The 18,787-nt window shown below is 52.4% G+C and overlaps 1 protein-coding gene across 5 annotated transcripts in view; it reads left to right on the top strand.

Annotated features, from left to right (window-relative positions):
• NKAIN1 (sodium/potassium transporting ATPase interacting 1) overlaps positions 1-18,696 on the top strand; it is a 53,819-nt gene extending 35,123 nt beyond the window's left edge. Inside the window, exons 2-8 of one of the 5 annotated variants that reach the window (XM_058443311.1) lie at positions 9,258-9,400; positions 10,074-10,211; positions 12,928-13,008; positions 14,233-14,430; positions 15,725-15,785; positions 16,371-16,452; positions 16,557-18,696. In XM_058443311.1, the coding sequence (XP_058299294.1) occupies positions 9,317-9,400; positions 10,074-10,211; positions 12,928-13,008; positions 14,233-14,430; positions 15,725-15,785; positions 16,371-16,452; positions 16,557-16,566 (654 nt within the window). In that variant the 5' untranslated portion in view covers positions 9,258-9,316 and the 3' untranslated portion in view covers positions 16,567-18,696. Of the gene's footprint in view, positions 1-7,945; positions 7,965-9,257; positions 9,401-10,073; positions 10,212-12,894; positions 13,009-14,232; positions 14,431-15,724; positions 15,786-16,370; positions 16,453-16,556 lie in introns of those variants that run through there. The other 4 variants (XM_032160017.2, XM_032160019.2, XM_032160015.2 and 1 more) reach the window with 4 other exon arrangements.
• Positions 18,697-18,787: the final 91 nt, after the last annotated feature.

Below are 18,787 nucleotides of genomic sequence, written 5' to 3'. Positions count from 1 at the left end.
GAACTGGGGCTGGAACTCAGGCCTCCCTGTCCTTAAATGGGGAGTTTGTCCCTCAGTGGACTGAAGTCAGTGAGAGAGACAGAACCAGGCTGGATCAAAGCTTTCTCCAGAAACTTCAAGGGTCCATCCCTCATCTTTCCCCAGACAGGCTGACTTCTGTGTCTAAGGCCTATGGCGACAAGGCTGGAATTTTGGCCAGGAAAGTAGTTGACTTGCCGAATTGGCTGGCAAGGGTTGGGCACGAGAGACTTCTGATGGGTCAGTGGCCCTGAGCCCGGGCCCTACCCTACCTTCTCTCCCAGCCAGCTTCCTGGGGCTAGGGTGGGCCCATCTGCATTATTCAGCCCTTGTCCCTCACTCCCCACCTCGTGTGGGCTCCTGGGGTTGGCGTCTAGACAGACAAGAGCATCCTACTGAGAACAGAGGCAGCCCTGACTCGGGGCTGAAGGTTCCCATGGCAACAGCATCCCCCTTCAGCTGGCAGCTACCTGATAAATAAATAATTAGAGGTGGGGGCGGGGAGCGAAGGGCAGGGGGAGGGGCAGCAGGGAGCCTCAGGGAGGCCCAGAGAGGCCAGTTAGGTTTGAAGTAGGCTGGAGGGCAGGGGGTTGGCATTGCTAAGTGGGAGAAAGTGGACGGAAAAAAGTGGCCAGATATGAGAGATTCGGAAGATCCCAGAGAGCCAGGGCTTGAGGACAGGCTGCGGGGGGTGGGGGACGTGGAACAAGTGGGGAGCATGAGGGAGACTGAAACCTAAGGTTTAGGTTCCTAGCTCAAGCGGCTGCACACATCGTGGGGCCCAAAACACTGGACACGGACCAGGTTTGGGCATATAGAGTTCATGACGAGCTGTTCACTGAGTCGTTGGTTAGAATGCAGCTGGGGGCTGCAGGTGAGCAGGTCGTCACTGAAGCTTGGGTGGGCATGCGTTTCCTGGGATAAGTGTGGCATGAAGAGGGCCTGGCATGTAGCTTTGGGGCACTCTAATAGTTAGGGGCCTGCTGCTCTAGGACGGGTAGTAGCCAAGGAAGGTGGAGAATTTGGTTTTAGCACCTGGAGTGTGCCAAGCACTGCTCTCACCACTGAAAATACGGTAGTGAACCACACAAGCAGAAATTCCTGCCCTCACAAAGCTTGCCATCCACTGCAGGAGACAGACCATAACTAAATAGTGTGTAAATAGTGTGTTTGCCAATGATAAGCACAGGCCAGCGTGGTGGCACATGCCTGTAGTCCCAGCTACTCAGGAGGCTGAGGTGGGAAGATTGATTGAGCCAAGGAGTTCAAGTCTGCAGTGAGCCGTGATCACACCACTGCACTCCAGCTCGGTGACGAAGCGAAAATCCCATCTCAAAAAAATAAAAATAAAAAGTAAAAAACCACCGGGCACAGTGGCTCATGCCTGTAATCCCAACAATTTGGGAGGCCAAGGTGGGCAGATCACTTGAGGTCAGGAGTTTGAGACCAGCCTGGCCAACATGGTGAAACCCCATCTCTACTAAAAATATAAAAATTAGCTGGGCTTGGTGGCAGGCGCCTGTAATCCCAGCTACTCCAGAGGCTGAGGCAGGAAAATCGCTTGAACCCGGGAGGCAGAGGTTGCAGTGAGCAGAGATCGCGCCACTGCACTCCAGCCTGGGCAACGAAGCTAGACTCCATCTCAGGGAAAAAAAAAAAAAAAGAAAAAGGCCGGGCACGGTGGCTCGTGCCTGTAATCCCAGCACTTTGGGAGGCCAAGGTGGGCAAATCACGAGGTCAGGAGTTCGAGACCAGCCTGACCAACATGGTGAAACCCCATCTCTACTAAAAATGCAAAAAATTAGGCCAGGCGTGGTGGCTCACGCCTATAATCCCAGCACTTTTGGAGGCTGAGGTGGGCAGATCACGAGGTCAGGAGATTGAGACCATCCTGGCTAACACGATGAAACCCCGTCTCTACTAAAAATACCAAAAATTAGCCGGGCATGGTGGTGGGCGCCTGTAGTCCCAGCTACTCGGGAGGCTGAGGCAGGAGAATGGCGTGAACCCAGAAGGCGAGGCTTGCAGTGAGCCGAGATTGTGCCACTGCACTCCAGCCTGGGCGGCAGAGTGAGACTCTGTCTCTCAAAAAAAAAAAAAAAAAAAGTAAAAATCCAATCATAAGCACTGTGGAAAAAATAAAGGAAGGAGGGAGGTAGGGAGTTTTGCAGAAAAATATAATTTTAAATAATACTGACTCTTCTCTCAACCCTATGAGGAAGATACTGTGAATCATTCCCATTTTGTTGACCCAAAAACAGGCACAGGGAGGTTAGTGCCATGCTAAGAGTTGTATAATAACCAGCGCACCAGGATTCTGACCCAGGCTTTGCTCCTAACCACTGGGTCATCCTGCCTCTGGGACAGTGCCATGGGGCAAAAGCTAGAAAAGAGTGCTGCTAGCAGGAGAGAGGGCAATTGAGGTCAGGTAAGATGAGGACTGAAATTCATCTGCTGAATTTATTATTTATTTATTTATATATTTATTTTTGAGATGGAATCTCACTCTCTCGCCCCGGCTGGAGTGCAGTGGTGTGATCTTGGCTCACTGCAGCCTCCACCTCCCAGTGGAGGTTGATTCAAGTGATTCTCCTGCCTCAGCCTCTCGAGTAGCTGGAATTACAGGTGCCCACCACCATGCCCAGCTAATTTTTCTATTTTTTTTTTGAGACGGAGTCTCACTCTGTTGCCCAGGCTGGAGTGCAGTGGCGCAATCTAGGCTCACTGCAGGCTCCGCCTCCTGAGTTCACGCCATTCTCCTGCCTCAGCCTCCCGAGTAGCTGGGACTACAGGCGCCCGCCACCACGCCTGGCTAACTTTTTGTATTTTTAGTAGAGATGGGGTTTCACCGTGTTAGCCAGGATGGTCTCAATCTCCTGACCTCGTGATCCGCCCACCTCGGCCTCCCAAAGTGCTGGGATTACAGGCGTGAGCCACTGCGCCCTGCCAATTTTTGTATTTTTAGTAGAGGCGGGGTTTCATTATGTTGGCCAGGCTGGTTTCAAACTCCTGACCTCAAGTGATTCACCCACCTCGGTCTCCCAAAGTGCTGGGATTACAGGCCTGAGCCACAGCACCCGGCCTTATCTGCTGAATTTAATGACCAGGAGATCGCCAGTGACCTTAGTAAGAACTGTTTCAGTGGCCAAGCAGAAAGTCACTCTGGCAGATTGAGTGGCAGGGAAGGCCATGGAGACCTTTTGTGTAGTTTTGGATGTGAGAGTGTTGAGATAGATAAGGCTGATATCAGCTAGAAGGTGGTAAGAAGCTTTTTTTCTTTTTCTTTTTTGAGACAGGTGGGCTATCACAGCTCACTGTAGCCTCAGCCTGCTGGGCTCAAGCAATCCTCCCACTTCAGCCTCTCAAGTAGCTGGGACCACAGACGTGCACCACCACGCCTGGCTGATTTTTTGTATTTTTTATAGAGGTGGGGCTTTTGCCACGTTGCCCAGGCTGGTCTCAAACTCCTGAGCTCAAGCAATCTACCCACCTGGGTCTCTCAAAGTGCTGGGATTACAGGCATGAGCCATTATACCCAGACACTTTCTTTTTTCTTTTTTTAATGGGAGAGGCTTTGAGCTTGTTTAAGAGCCAGTGAGAAGGATCTGGGGGAGAGGGAGAAGCTATGTTTACAAGAGAGAAGGGACTGTGGATGGTGTGGGCTCCTGAGAAGACAGGAGGAGCTGGATCCAGAGTGCAGGTGCTGGGGGCCAGCCGCGGCGGCAGGGCAGGGCAAGGCAAGGCAAGGCAGAAAGAAAGAAAGAAAGGCCAGGCGTGGTGGCTCATGCCTGTAATTCCAGCACTTTGGGAGGCTAAGGCAGGTGGATCACCTGAGGTCGGGAGTTCAAGACCAGCGTGGTCAACATGGCGAAACCCCGCCTCTACTAAAAAATACAAAAAATTAAGCCAGGCATCTCCACTAAAAAATACAAAAAATTTAGCCAGGCATGGTGGCAGGTGCCTATAATTGCAGCTACTGGGAAGGCTGAGGCAGGAGAATCGCTCGAACCAAGGAGGCGGAGGTTGCAGTGAGCCGAGATCGCGCCATTGCACTCCAGCCTGGGTGATGAACGAAACTCTGTCAAAAAAAAAAAAAAAAAGAGAGAGAAAGGAAGGAAAGAAGGGAGGAAGGAAGGAAGGAAGGAAGGAAGGAAGGAAGGAAGGAAGGAAGGAAGGAAGGAAAAGAAAAAGAAGGAAAGAAAAAGGGAAGGGAAGGGAAAGAAAAGAAAAGGAAAAAGAAAGAGCTGGGTCAGGGGAGAACAGAGATCAAAGGCAGAGAGGACTGATGGGCAGGAATGTGGGGCTTCCTCTGTGAGCATTGGCAGGTGAAGACAGGGATGTGAGGCCTGGGACTCAGAGTGACTCATCTGTCACTGGGACTACAGTCAGGGGGCTCATTCTGTGTGGCTGGGATGAGATTTGTATTTTAGAAAAAGTAACTGAGTGGAGTGGTGGCCAGCCTTCCCCTGGCAGGGGATCAGGGAGAAGTCTGTATCCACGGTCCCCAGGAACTTCCACCCCAGCTCACTTAGGAGAGGGATTCAAGAAGCTGTCTTGGCTTGGCTTGCAGCTCACCAGGTAAAAATATCTCCAAAAGAAGGAAGGAATTTTTCCCCCAGTGCACATGCATTTGCAATTTTTGCAAAGGAGTAGATTGCCGTTGCCTCTGCACAGTTCCTCCCTTCCAAGTAACAAAGACACAGCAAGGCCGGTTATGATTTAGAATCACCACAGCCCTCAGATTAGTGTTTTGGAGCTGATGCAACCAGGTGGGAAAGGTATTCCTCTTATTTTGTTCTTATTATTATTTGTTAATTAGCTGCATGTAACTGCTACACAAGCAGAAGTTCTGGAATATTTGACTTGTTTTTTTGTTTGTTTGTTTGTTTGTTTTGAGACTGAATTTCGCACTATCACCCAGGCTGGAGTGCAAGGGCGCGATCTCCGCTCACTGCAACCTCCACCTCCCGGGTTCAAGTAATTCTCCTGCCTCAGCCTCCCGAGTAGCTGGGATTACAAGTGCTCGCCACCACGCCCAGCTAATTTTTTGTATTTTTAGTAGAGACGAGGTTTCCCCATGTTGGCTAGGCCGGTCTTGAACTCCTGACCTTGTGATCCACCCACCTTGGCCTCCCAAAGTGCTGGTATTACAAGTGTGAGCCACCGTGCTGGCCTTGACTTGGTTTTCTAATAAAAAATAATAACTTTAAAATTGAGATTGTTTATAAGACACTGAATCTGTTTTGTTTTGTTTTGTTTTTTAATAGAGATGGGCTCTCACTATGTTACCAAGGCTGGTCCCAAACTCCTGGCCTCAAGCCATCCTCTGGCCTTGGCCTCCCAAAGCGTTGGGATTACAGGCATGAGTGACTATACCCAGGCTGCATCTAAATTTTTTAAGAGATATATTTAGGCCAGGCATGGTGGCTCATGCCTGTAATCCCAGCACTTTGGGAGGCCAAGGTGGGTGGATCACATGAGCCCAGGAGGGTACGAGACTAGGCTGGGCAACAGGGCGAGACCCTGTTCTCTACAAAAAATACAAAAATCAACTGGACATGGTGGAATGCGACTGTAGTCCCAGCTACTCGGGAGGCTGAGGCAGGAGAATGGCGTGAACCCAGGAAGCAGAGCTTGCAGTGAGCTGATATCACACCACTGCACTCCAGAATGGGTGACAGAGCGAGACTCCGTCTCAAAAAAAAAAAAAAAAAATTATTTTAATCTGCACTCACCATCGGAGGAAGAGACGGCATTTTCAGGCCTGGATCATGGCCCTGACTACACCAGTTTGTACTGATTTCCTGTCCCCCTCCTCTACTAAGTGGGTCCTGAGTTCCCAAAGGGCAGGGACCCCAAGTTCCTCACTTCTGCATCCCGGAGCTAGCACAAAGCCTGACATAGACTAAACGTTCTGTGAATAAATAAGTGATGAACCCTGGCTGGGTGAGGGCATGTCAGATGTGGGATGGATGGATAAATGGGTCTGGCTGGTTATAGATAAATGAGTGAATGATTGTTGGGCGTGAGGATGAAGGAAGGCCAGAGCCACGCTGAGAGTGGGAAGAACAGCCCCCGCTCCACGTCAAGTGGAGAGAGCAGTGCCTGTGGGCCCGTCAGGGAGGCCATCTTACCAAAAGAGGGAACTGAGCTACACTGTGAAAACTAAGGAGGACTTGGATAAAGGCAAAGGGAGGCCCGGTGCAGTGGCTCAGATCTGTAATCCCAGCATTTTGGGAGGCCAGGGCAGGACGATTACTTGAGGCCAGGAGTTCAGGACTACCCAGGGCAACATAGTGAGACCCAATCTCTACAAAATATTTTAAAATTACCCTGATGTGGTGGCACATGCCTGTAGTCCCAGCTACTAAGGAGGCTGAGGCAGGAGGATGCCTTGAGCCCAGGAATTTGAGGTTACAGTGAGCTGTGATCACCACATTGCACCCCAACCTGGGCAAAAGTGCAATACTCTTTCTCAAAATAAAATATAAAATAAGGCAAAGGCAAATGAAGGTAGGACTTCAACTGTTGTTACAGCCTCTTGGGGGCAGGAGCTGATGGGAAATACAGGATCGAGCCAGATCCTAGTGGGCCCTCAGTGCCAAACTAAGAAGCTTAGACTGTTAAGGCTTCTATTAATTAGCCACTGTGTATCGAGTCTAATTATCTGTTAGTTTATGCGATATCTCTATATCCCCACAACAACTTCTCAAGAGAGGGAGTATCTTCTCTATGTACAGTTGAAGAAATAGATTCAGAGAGGGAAAGTGACTTTCCCTAAGTCACACATCAGAGCTGGAATTTGAATCTGAGTTTAAATGACTACAAATCTGCGACTACTTTAAAAAAACAAAAACAAAAACTCTCTCTGTTTTCTATCAATAAGGTCACAGAGAACAGAGGGGGTTTGAGTGGGCGCCAGTTTGGGTGGAGATGATATCATCTCTTAGGTGGACTTGTTTGGGTGGAGATGATATCATCTCTTAGGTGGACTTTTTTTTTTTTTTTTTTTTTTTTTGAGACGGAGTCTTGCTCTGTCACCCAGGCTGGAGTACAGTGGCGTGATCTCGGCTCACTGCAGCCTCTGCCTCCCAATCAGCTGGGAATACAGGCATGTGCCACCACGCCCAGCTAACTTTCGTATTTTCAGTAGAGATGGAGTTTCACCATGTTGTCCAGGTTGGCCTTGAACTCCTGACCTCAAGTGATCCGCCCATCTTGGCCTCCCAAAGTGCTGGGATTACAGGCATGAGCCACTGTGCCTGGCCTTAGGTGGAAATATTTGGCAGGGTGCCTCCTTAGCTGCACCATGAGCCTGGATTGCTCTGTTATAGTCTCCTCCGTCCTCTGATGGAGACCTTCTCCCTTAGGGCCAGGTAGCAGCTGAGTCAAGAACATTAAGCTGGACCCCAGACCACCAAGGCTCCCAAGGCTGGGCAGAGTCAGGGTGGAAGGAGGAAGAGTGGAGTGGAGGAAGTGTGGGATAAGAGCAGCAGACAGAGACCGTGGCAGTTTCTCCCCCAAGGCCAGCAGATGATGGAAGTCAAGGCTGGAAGGGCCCTTGGAGATTACCTAGTCCAGTGACTTCCATGCATGGAAGAGGAGCCCCAAACCCAGCGGGGAAAGTGGGCGGCCCAAAGTCACGCAGGAGTCAGAGGCAGACTTCCCACCACAATTTACACCTCTTGACCCCCTTACCAGTGCCAAGATGGGAAAGGTGGTGCCAAGATGGGACAGGTGGCTGAGAAAGGCCTATTCTGCCATCAACCTGCTGTGTGACCTTGGACAAGTCACTTCCCCTCTCTGAGCCTCATGTTCTCTTTCCTCAAAATGAAATAATGATTCCAGTTCTGCCTTTCTGCCAAGGAGCATCCAGTGAGAGATGAGCTTAACAATCTGCAGATCCCTGGGAGGGGAGTCACCAACAAGAGGCAGGCTGGTGCCAGGTGGGTAAATGCCAAGGTTGGGCCTGGCACCACCAGGCTTCCCTCACCACCTTGCCCAAGCCTGCAGCTTCCTTGGTCTCTGCCCAAGCCTTGCCATCTGTGTGGTAGCATCAGCTCCACCTCCTCCTGCCTCCCTGCCTGGAAAAAGGCTTCTTATGTCTTCTCACTTTATCTGAATCTTCCCTTCCCCTCCCCAGCCACACCCTCTTCTCTCCCCTTCTGTTGTAGTTGGGACTGTTTGTTGCAACTGACAAAAAACAGCAGGACAAGGGGGGAGAACCAGCTTTAGGCATGGCTGTATTCAGAGGCCTGAAAGATGGCACAGGACATCCCCTTGTGTGTTCGGCCTTCCTCCCACACACTCTCTCTGTGTACCTTAGCTATGGCTTTCTCCGCAGGCCGGCCATCCACCTGAGGTGGCCAAGGCAGCCACCAACAGCTCCAAGCTCACACCACACCCATTCAGGTATCCTGGCAGGATAGCAGCTCTGTTCTGATTGTTCCAGCAAATACCTAGGGTGATTCTCAGGGGCAGAGCATGGGGTGAGCGCCTATCCCTAAATTCATCATTGTCTTTATTTGGCTAGACTTGGCTTACCTGCCCGCCCCAGAAGCTAGAAATGAGTCAGCCCCACTCAAGCCATGTGGACAGAGTGGCAGGAGGTGGTTCTTTAAAGCAAAATTTGGCCGGGCGCGGTGGCTCACTCCTATAATCCCAGCACTTTGGGAGGCTGAGGTGGGTGGATCATTTGAGGTCAGGAGTTCAAGACCAGCCTGGCCAACATGGTGAAACTCTGCCTCTACTAAAAATACAAAAATTAGCTGGGTATGGTGGCAGGTGCCTGTAGTCCCAGCTACTCAGGAGGCTGAGGCAGGAGAATTGCTTGAACCCGGGAGGCGGAGGTTGCAGTGAGCTGAGATAGCTCCACTGCACTGCAACCTGGGTGACAGAGTGAGACTGTGTTTAAAAATCATGATAATAAATATTTAGAAATAAAAAATAAACAACCATTTTATTTAGTTCATGATTCTGTGGGTCAGCTGGGAGATTCTTCTGGTCTGGGCTCTGTGTCTGTGGTCAGCTAGTGACCCGGGGTAATCTAGCATGGCCTCGCTCACATGGTTGATGGCTGATGGGCTGTCAGCTGGGGTGCCTTTGCTCTCCTCCCCGTGGCCTCTCGTCGTCCAGCAGGTCAGCTGGGGCTTGTTCACAAGGTGGTCTTGTTACAAGTGAAGCAAGTGGGCAAGCTCCAACGAACACCGTTTTTTTTCTTTTTTTTTTTTTTGAGACAGGGTCTCACTCTGTCGCCCAGGCTGGAGTGCAGTGACATGATCTTGGCTCACTGCAACCAATGCCTCCTGGGCTCAAGCGATTCTCTCACCTAAGCCTCCCGAATAGCTGGGACTACAGGTGCGCACCACCACGCCTGGCAATGGTTTGTATTTTTTGTTGAGATGGGGTTTCACCATGTTGCCCAGACTGGATGCGTGCATTTTTCAAGCCTTTTTCAAACACGTTTGCATCGTGTTTGCCAAAGTCCCTTTAGGCAAAGCAAGTCGCATGTGCAAGCACAGCATGAGTGTGGAAGGGCACTACTGAAGAGCGTGGAAATAGGAAGAGGAGGATTCGGGGCCAATTTCGCAATCTATTCCAGCTCCTTCAGGGAAGCGGAGTGAAAAGCATTCCTTCTCTGTAGCCCAGGAATGCCATGGGCCAGCGCAAGCTCCAGATAGGGATCCCTGGAAGAGGTGACTCGGGCTCCAGGACTCCCCCGCCCTCCAAAGCTAAGGGTGGCAGTCTGGATTCTGATCCCACCATCTTCCCCACATGGAGAAGGTGCAGGAGCTTGAGCTGCTAGAGGGAAGGGCCTCCTTGGCGGGGAGGAAGGTGTTCTGAACCCTCACTCCTATCACCTTTCAGCACACCCCAAAGTGATGATCAGGCTTAAGGACCCCCCAGCATCCCTTTGGTAGTGAAGGACTAGATGGTTCTGAGACTAATGCCTCATCACCATGGTAACTGGTGCCACCTGCTCCCCAAGGTCAAGCAGGAATCCCTGTCCTTCCCTTTCAGGGGGTGACAGTGGCCTCAGCCTGTCTCTTCCACAGGTGGCTGCGCTGGAGCGGCAGATCTTTGACTTCCTGGGCTACCAGTGGGCTCCCATCCTAGCCAACTTCCTGCACATCATGGCGGTCATCCTGGGCATCTTTGGCACCGTGCAGTACCGCTCCCGGTACCTCATCCTGGTACGGCTCACCTAGCCCCTTCCCAAGCCAACTCCTCTCCTCACCCCTGCCCACTCCACCCCTCCCTGCTCCTCAAAACCAGAACTGCCCCCCAACACTGGGGCACTGATCTTGGCTCCACTCAAAACAAGATGGGGTGAATGTGCACAGCCCAATGCTTCTTTGCTCAGAGGAGACAATGAGTTTTTTATCCTGAAGAATTTTTTAGGGAAATAATCCAAATATAAACAAAATGGATCATGTAATGAGTGCCTGGCATGTGCCAGGCACGCTGCTAAATTTCACGTGCTTCATCTCATGTCTACAATAGCCCTGTGAGGTAGATTTTAACAGCTCCATTTTCCAGATGAGGAAACTGAAGCTCAGAAAGGTTGCGAGTCTTCCTAAGGTCACACAGCTAATGAAAGCAAGGCAGGATTAGAACATCAGATCTACAGTGAAGGCTCCTGCCACGGCACCACACAGCCTCAGTAAGGGGTGGGCGCAAGGACACAGGAGGGGTGGGCTTCATTTTATTTAGTATCTCAAGAAGCTTCAGGAAGGCTTGGCATTTGTCTCTCTTGCCCGACGTACATCAAGGATGTGTTCTGCAGCAGCTAGTGTGGCTTTGAGGTCAGTGCCTCCCTGTGCTCCAGCCCCAGGAGTCTGGGTCTGTCTCCTCCTCCCCGACAGCCTCTTCCCAAGTCCTGGTCCCTGATGGTCTCTGTCAAACTCCTGCTTTCAGCTAGATTCACCCATATTCCCTGCTGTTCCTCAGTGACCTCTTCACATGGCTCTCTCGAGGGAAACGGCTTTTCACTAGATTTACTACATACATGCTTGACACCTACAATCACAATGACATGCAATGTCATGCTGCCTTCAGAGCCCACGCACACTCATTCTAGGACTTCTCTCCCCACCTCCACAGGCTCAGCTCCTAGAAGCCAGGTGAGCAGGACCCTAACAAGGCTCTCTCTAATCTGACATAAGAGAACACTTCCCTCCAGTTCTCAGGAAGGCCCCAGGCACCACTGTCAACAACACTGTCTGCCAGGTGACAGCCACTAGAATTGCAGGCACAGGACTTGGGTAGAAGCATCCAGCTCTCAAACCAACCCTAACCTCCTCTCCAGCTCACTGCCATGGGTGGAATGCTGTTCTCCCCAGAGGTGGCCACATTCGGGATGTGGGAAAACTGAGGGGCCCAGGGCCTCGGTGCTGCCCTAGCATTGCTGCGCCCAGTCCCTCCCATCCCAGCCCTCTCCCTCCAGACAGATGGAAAGATTGCTGGAGTGGGGCACATTGACCTGTGTCATTCAAGCACAATTTACAGAGCAAGGAGGGGAGGGAGGAAAGTGATGGAGGGAGGGCACCCAGGGCCCAGGCTGGACTCCCTTTCTGTGCTTGGGGCCTCAGTTTGGTCTGCTCACCCCAGCCTTTCTCCAGGCCCCATCCATGATCCTGCCTCCACTTCCCCTGGTTCCCTTATATCCAGACTCCAGCCACAGCCCTGTGAGAAGATGTCACACGCATAGTCAGGCACAAGGCTGCAGGATAACCTCCTGTCTCTTTTGGTCCAAAGTTCCCAGCATCCGCTGCCCTCCAGCCTGGGTGACAGACCGAGGTCTTGTCTAAAAAAAACCAAACAAACAGACAAAAAAAGAATTAAGACTCTTTTTTTTTTTTTTTTGAGATGGAGTTTCGCTCTTGTTGCCCAGTCTGGAGTCCAGAGGCGTGATCTCGGCTCACCACAACCTCCACCTCCCAGGTTCAAACGATTCTCCTGCCTCAGCCTCCCGGGTAGCTGGGATTACAGGCATGCGCCATCATGCCTGGCTAATTTTGTATTTTTAGTAGAGACGGGGTTTCTCCATGTTGGTCAGGCTGGTCTCAAACTCTCGACCTCAGGTGATCTGCCCACCTCGGCCTCCCAAAGTGCTGGGATTACAAGCATGAGCCATTGCGCCTGGCCTGCCTGGCCTCCTTTTTAAAAAAAAAAAAAAAAAAAAAGGATGGGTTTTTTCCATGTTGCCCAGGCTGGTCTTGAACTCCTGAGCTCAAATGATCTGCCCACCTCAGCCTCCCAAAGTGCTGGGATTACAGGTATGAGCCACTGCACCTGGCCCATTTCCTATAGTCTTAATGGGTTCATCCAGCTATTCTGTGCTAGGCATTGGCATTGCAGTGGTGAGCCAGGCAGGCAAAGTCCTCGCCCTCTAGTGGCTTACCACCTGGAAGTGTTTCTGAAAGTGTCATCTGAGTCACAATCTCCTAGGAATTGATCCCTTTTAAACAGCCCTAGAAATTCAGAATCAGTAGCTCTAGAGGTAGGACCCAAGAATCTGCATTTTTGACAAACATCCTTGAATGATTTCAGTATTCTAGAGACAGCTGGTCTAGAGGATATTGTTAGCAGAGTGGATGGGATTAGCTATCAGAGAACTTGGATTTGAGTGGCAGCCCTACCTCCTCCTAGCTGTGTGATCTTGGAAAGCTTAAACTTCCTTTCAGCTTTAAATTAGTTCTCTCTAAAGAGAGGGCAGTGCCAACCTTGCAGGGCGGTTGTAAGGCCTGATGGGTGTGTAAATGATTTGTAAGCTACACTGTGCTCTCTGAGTGAGGTATTCTCACAATTTCCCCTGCCCAGATCTCCTCATCCCTGAGCTGTCTCCATTGACACTCCCCATCCCCCACTCCCCAGGCCCCACCCTGATCCCACCTCTGCTTTCCCCAGTATGCAGCCTGGCTGGTGCTCTGGGTTGGCTGGAATGCGTTCATCATCTGCTTCTACTTGGAGGTTGGACAGCTGTCCCAGGTAAGCCTCAGGCCTGGCAGTGCCATAGGGCAGAGCCTGACAATTCCCATCCCCTGCCCTAAGGGTATTGTGGTAGTGGACCAGAGCATCATGTCTTGAAGAAGGCTCTCTCTCCTTACATGCCCAAATAATCTGTGTGCCCCATTTCCTACCTACACAGTTTATTTCTGGCCTCCTCCAACACAATGATGGAGCAGATAAGGCTGAAGAGCAGTCCCTGTGAAGATGAGCCAGGTGTCCCAGCTGATCACAAGCTCAGTAAAAACCAACAGTATGTGGCAGCCCAGAAAGCTACTCTTAGGCCCCGCTAATAGAGGTAGAGTATTCAGAGCAAGGGAGGTGAAAATGCCTTGTGCTTTGTACTGCTTAGACCACAAAGATTTGAGTTAATTCTGATCAACACTTTTCAGAAGGGAAAGAGGCTAGTTAGAGTTTGTTCAGGGAAGATTGAGCAGACCAAGAAAGCAGGACTGTTTTGCTTGAATAAGAGCAAGCCCAGAGAGACACAACTTCTATTTTTAGATATAAAGGAGGCAAAATATGTGAATTTAAGAGCATTGGCTTTGTAGTTTGACTCTGCTAGATTCAAATCCCAGCTCTAAAACCTTCTAGCTGTATTACCCTGGGCAAGTGGCTGATCCTCTCTGAGCCCCAGTTTCCTCATCTAGTGAGTGGACATAATAGCAAGTGCAACTTCATGTGGTTGCTGAGGGGATAAAATAAGGTCGCACATCTGACTGCTTGGCCCCTGGTCGGCAGGCAGTGAGTATTTATCTGCTGAATGAGTGACTGCATGGATGGGCACATGGGTGCACACCCTGGGTAAGAACTTCTGATCTAGGCCAGCCCCTTCTCCATTTAACAAATGCAGAGACCAAGGCCCCAAAGGAGAGGTTAGCCCAGGGTGGCACGCAGGGGGAGCAGTGGAGAGACTGAATGGGCTGTTAAGGGGCTGGTACTGAGGATTCACCTGTGGCTGGGAAATTGTTCCTTCCAGCTTTGAAAATTCTGAGGCCCCTGTGAGTCCACACAAACCCCTTCCCATCTCAGTGACAAAAGAGTGAGGCCTGTGTGGTCATTAAGTGCCACCTGTTGGTCAAATATGGACTTGCAGGTGCGGGCTCCCTGAATCCCTTCACCCATCAATATAGTCTCCCTGGGCTGGGGGAGTAGCTCCGCCTCCCTCTCCCTCACACTCAGTATCCCAGGCCCCTTTGCCCCCAGGACCGGGACTTCATCATGACCTTCAACACATCCCTGCACCGCTCCTGGTGGATGGAGAATGGGCCAGGCTGCCTGGTGACACCTGTTCTGAACTCCCGCCTGGCTCTGGAGGACCACCATGTCATCTCTGTCACTGGCTGCCTGCTTGACTATCCCTACATTGAAGCCCTCAGCAGCGCCCTGCAGATCTTCCTGGCAGTAAGTCCTTCTGTCCCCCATCCTGCACACACTTCCTGATCCCTTTCTTTAGCTCTGGTTGAGGGGATGGGTTGGGTGCGGTGGCTCACGCCTGCAATCCCAGCACTTTGGGAGGCCATGGCGGGTGGATCACCTGAGGTCAGGAGTTCAAGACCAGACTGACCAACATGGAGAAACCCCGTCTCTACTAAAAATAAAAAATTAGCCAGGCGTAGTGGCACATGCCTGTAATCCCAGCTACTCAGGAGGCTGAGGCAGGAGAATCGCTTGAACCCGGGAGGTGGAGGTTGCGGTGAGCCGAGACTGCACCATTGCACTCCAGCCTGGGCAACGAGAGTGAAACTCCATAAAAAAAATAAAAAAAAAAAGAGGGGATGAGCCTAGGTCTTCTGCCTGTCTGTCCTTTTGTCTGGATCTGTTTCCATATCCTGTACCACCTTCCCTCACCCCTGCCCCAGCCCCTGTGCAGAAAGTGAACAGGTTTAGTGAGTAGGATGAGGCATCAGACTATGAATCAGTCCTGGGTTTAAATGCTCAATACACCCACTATGTGACTTTGGACAAGTCACCTGCCTTCTTGGAGCTTGTTTCCTTATTCACAAAAAAGAATGACAATACCAGCCTCAGAGTTGTGAGAATAAGAAAGTGACCCCAGTGGGCGTGATGCCTCATGCCTGTGGACCCAGCTACTTGAGAGGCTGAGGCAGGAGGATCGCTTGAGCCCAGGAGGTTGAAGCTGAAGTGAGCCATGATTGCACCACTGCACTACGGCCTGGGTGACAAAGTGAGACCCTGTCTGAAAGAAAGAAGGAAAGGAAGGGAAGGGAAGGGAGGGGAGCGGAGGGGAGGGGAGGGGAGGGGAGGGGAAGGGAAAGAAAAGGAAGGAAGGAAGGAATGAAGGAAGGAAAGAAGAAAGGAAGAGAAAGAAAGAAACTCCAAGATAGGAGTAGTTCCTGTTTCTATAAGGGCCAGCCCTGTCCTAGGCACTTTGTACCCACAAAGTCACATAATCCTCTTTCTTCTTAACAAGCCATAAGGTATTGCCCAAGTCCAACTGGGAAAACTGAGGCTCAAAGAGGTAAAGTGATTACTTGTCTCAAGTTACACTTTCAGAAGAGTTAGACCATGTATGTTTGACTTTAAGGTGAAAACATTTAACTGGAAGTTGTTACGGTTTGCCTTCATCCTGGCATGCCTCCTCCCTTGCCAGGCAGGGCGTACAGGGCCCGGCAGGGGGTGGAGGAAGAGGTTCCCACGCCTCCTTCCCTCCCTGACGTGTGACCTCCACTCCCAGCTGTTCGGCTTCGTGTTCGCCTGCTACGTGAGCAAAGTGTTCCTGGAGGAGGAGGACAGCTGTGAGTAAGGCGCCCCTGGGGAAGTGGGGATCTGGCCCTGCGCCTTCAGCACCCTGGACAGAGGCCTGTGACGCCGCGGCGGGAGGGAGCCCGGGGTCGGCCACGGGCCCCTTTCGAGGGGAAGAGGCGGCTGGTATGGAAGGCTCTGCATAACAGCCCGTTCCAGGCTGGGGTCCAGACGTCCAGGTGCCCAGTCCCTGGCCCCAGCACCCCCTTTCCCCAATCTCGCCCCGCCCCCATCAGAGGTCTCGTCCCCTTTAGAGGCCCGAGCCCCGCCCCCAGGAGCCTAATCTCCCCTCGGACCGCCCGGCCTCCCAGGCCCAGGCCTTAAGGACTGGGGCCTGACCCTCCACTGGCCCGGCCCCGCCGCCTCCAGACCCCCAGAGGCCCATCCCTCCGGGTCCAGCCGAAGCCCCGCCCCAGGCCCTGAGCGGGGTCTGGCCCTCGCCGCTCCCCTCCTCATGGCTTCTCTGGCTCCGCTTCCTGGGGTGGGAGTCCTGCCCTCAGAGTCTTCCCCTCCAGGACCCAGGCTCCCTCCCCTCGCCCCCGCCGCCGACCCCTCACACGCGCCGCCCTCTTCCGCAGTTGACTTCATCGGCGGCTTTGACTCCTACGGATACCAGGCGCCCCAGAAGACGTCGCATCTACAGCTGCAGCCTCTGTACACGTGGGTCACGGCCCCTGCTGGCGTGGGGTGGGCCGGGCAACCGGGTCTCTCCGCCCCCGTGCTTTTGGGATCCACTGCCCCTAACCTGCCTTTGTTTCCCGCAGGTCGGGGTAGCCTCTGCCCCGCGCCCACCCCGGCGCCTCGCCCTGGGCCGCTGGACTGAGCGCAGCTGCCGCGAGCTCGGGCCAAGGTGCAGGCGCGCCCCCTGGTGGCCCGCGCGCTCACTGCAGCCTGCTCCCGCCCCCGGGTCTGCAGCTGGAGATGCGGACTTGGACTTGGACTTGGACTTGAGCTTGGCTCTTTGCAGCCCGGACTTCGGAGGAGTGGGGCGGGGCGGGGGAGGGGCACCACGGGTTTTTCGGTTTTTGTTTGTTTGTTTGTTTTTAATCTCAGCCTTGGCGTGAGCTGGGGCCTTCCTCTCTTCTCCAGCCTCTCCCTTTCGCTCTTCACCCAACATCCTGCCCCCGCCCCCGCCCCCCGTCCAAAAACAGCAGGACATCAGACCCATCCCATCCCACCACACTCACTCACCAGCTCTGGGGAAAGCTACTGTGAACTAGGAGCAGGATTCCTGGGTTCTAATCGCAGGTCCATCACTGACTGTGACGTCTAGCAAAGCCCTTGCCCTCTCTGAGCCTCGGTTTCCGCACCTCAAGTAATTAATCCCTTAGCAAATGGACTCTTTTAGACTTCTCATTTAACTCAATGCCCTGAGCTAGACTGGGATTAAAATTCTCATTTTGAGGTACATTAAAACTGAGGCCCAGAGATGTGATTTGCTTGAGGCCACACAGCTAGATTTTTGGTGGAAGTGGGCCTTGAGCACAGTGTACTTTCTGCAGTTTCTGACTGTAAAACCCAGTGTCTGCTCTCTGAGTTCCATTTCCAAGCCCCCCTCCATCTTGGACCTATGTGGTCTCCACCATATTCACACACCACCGCCACCACTTGCCAATGCCTCTCTTAAAGCAATATACCCATTCGTTCTCTTATTGGGAACCGGATGGATGGAGCCCTAAATTCAGCCCCACCCACAGAGAAGCCTTCCTACGCTCAGCCTCTGTCCACCCTTGGCAAATCTTTCAAGCTCTCTCCTCCAGGAAAGTGGGGCCCCAACTCAGTCACCCCACCCCCTTCCAGGTCCCTGCGGCTGGTTCTACTGTATCCCCATCACCTCCACAGCTCCACTCACCCCTGACGGTCCATCCACCTCACCAGTTGGAAGGCTTGTGGCTTCAGAGAGGAGTAATGCTGGTCAGCGCTGCCCAGACTGCAGTGTTTACAGATCACCAGCGTTTACAACCAATCCAATGGCCAGAAGCCTCCTCTAACAAGCCCAGAAAGAGTTCTGAAGGGGCAGATGGGGGTGTGAGTAGTGGGGAGGTCGGGATTGCCAGTACCCTCACCCTTCCTTGGGGGCAAGTAGAGGTGGGAACACTTTCCCCACCTCCCTCCACAGACACTCCTGAGGACCCTGCATCCCATGCACTGCCTGGTGCGTCCATAGAGAGAGGATCAGGTCTCAGCATTTCATCTGTGAAAGAGGCATGACCCTGGGTTAGAAAGGAGGGCAGGAGACATGGAGGAACTGGGGGGGACACCCAGATGGTGCAGATGGTTTGCACACCTGAGCCTGTCTGTGGTGACCATTCCGCTCCTCGCCCACTACCCCTCCAATCTATCATTCCCTACTCTCTAAGGCCAAAATATCCTGAGCGAGGCTGGCAACCCCACCCCACCATCTCAACTGCAAGCAGCCAGCCCCAGGAGTTCCTCTGGCCCCCACAGGCATGGAGCTCCCAGCTGGTGGGTACAGCTTGAGAGGGGGGCAGCTCCCTCAGGCTAAGCTACTGCCCTTCACTGGGCCAGCCCTGCCTCCAGCCCTCACCTCTCTCACCCCCTCTCTCCCCCAGGCCCCTTTCTACTCAACGGGTGTAGCCACTGGTGCTTTGAAGCCTTTTGTTTTTATAAGACGGTTTTTGAAGGGGACCAGGTTCTCTTTTCACTGGGACCTTGCAAGGAAGGGAGTGCTCTCCTGGTTTCTGTGCAGGCGGATTGATTAAAGATGGTGTTTTCTTCTCTATCTTCCTGTCCTGCCCATTGGGTCTATAGAACTTTCTAAGTGAGAAGTCCCTGCACGAGGGCAGGCAGGAATGATTTGATGTTGATGTTATCAAATATTCCTGGGGTGGCCAGGCACGGTGGCTCATGCCTGTAATCCCAACACTTTTGAAGGCTGAGGTGGGCAGATCACGACGCGAGGTCAGGAGTTTGAGACCAGCCTGGCCAACATGATGAAACCCTGTCTCTACTAAAAATACAAAAATTAGGCAGG

The sequence above is a fragment of the Hylobates moloch genome, unplaced genomic scaffold (genome assembly GCF_009828535.3).
Source record: "Hylobates moloch isolate HMO894 unplaced genomic scaffold, HMol_V3 SCAFFOLD_8, whole genome shotgun sequence".
Lineage (NCBI taxonomy): Eukaryota > Metazoa > Chordata > Mammalia > Primates > Hylobatidae > Hylobates > Hylobates moloch.
This window is presented reverse-complemented; position numbering and strand designations above follow the sequence as displayed.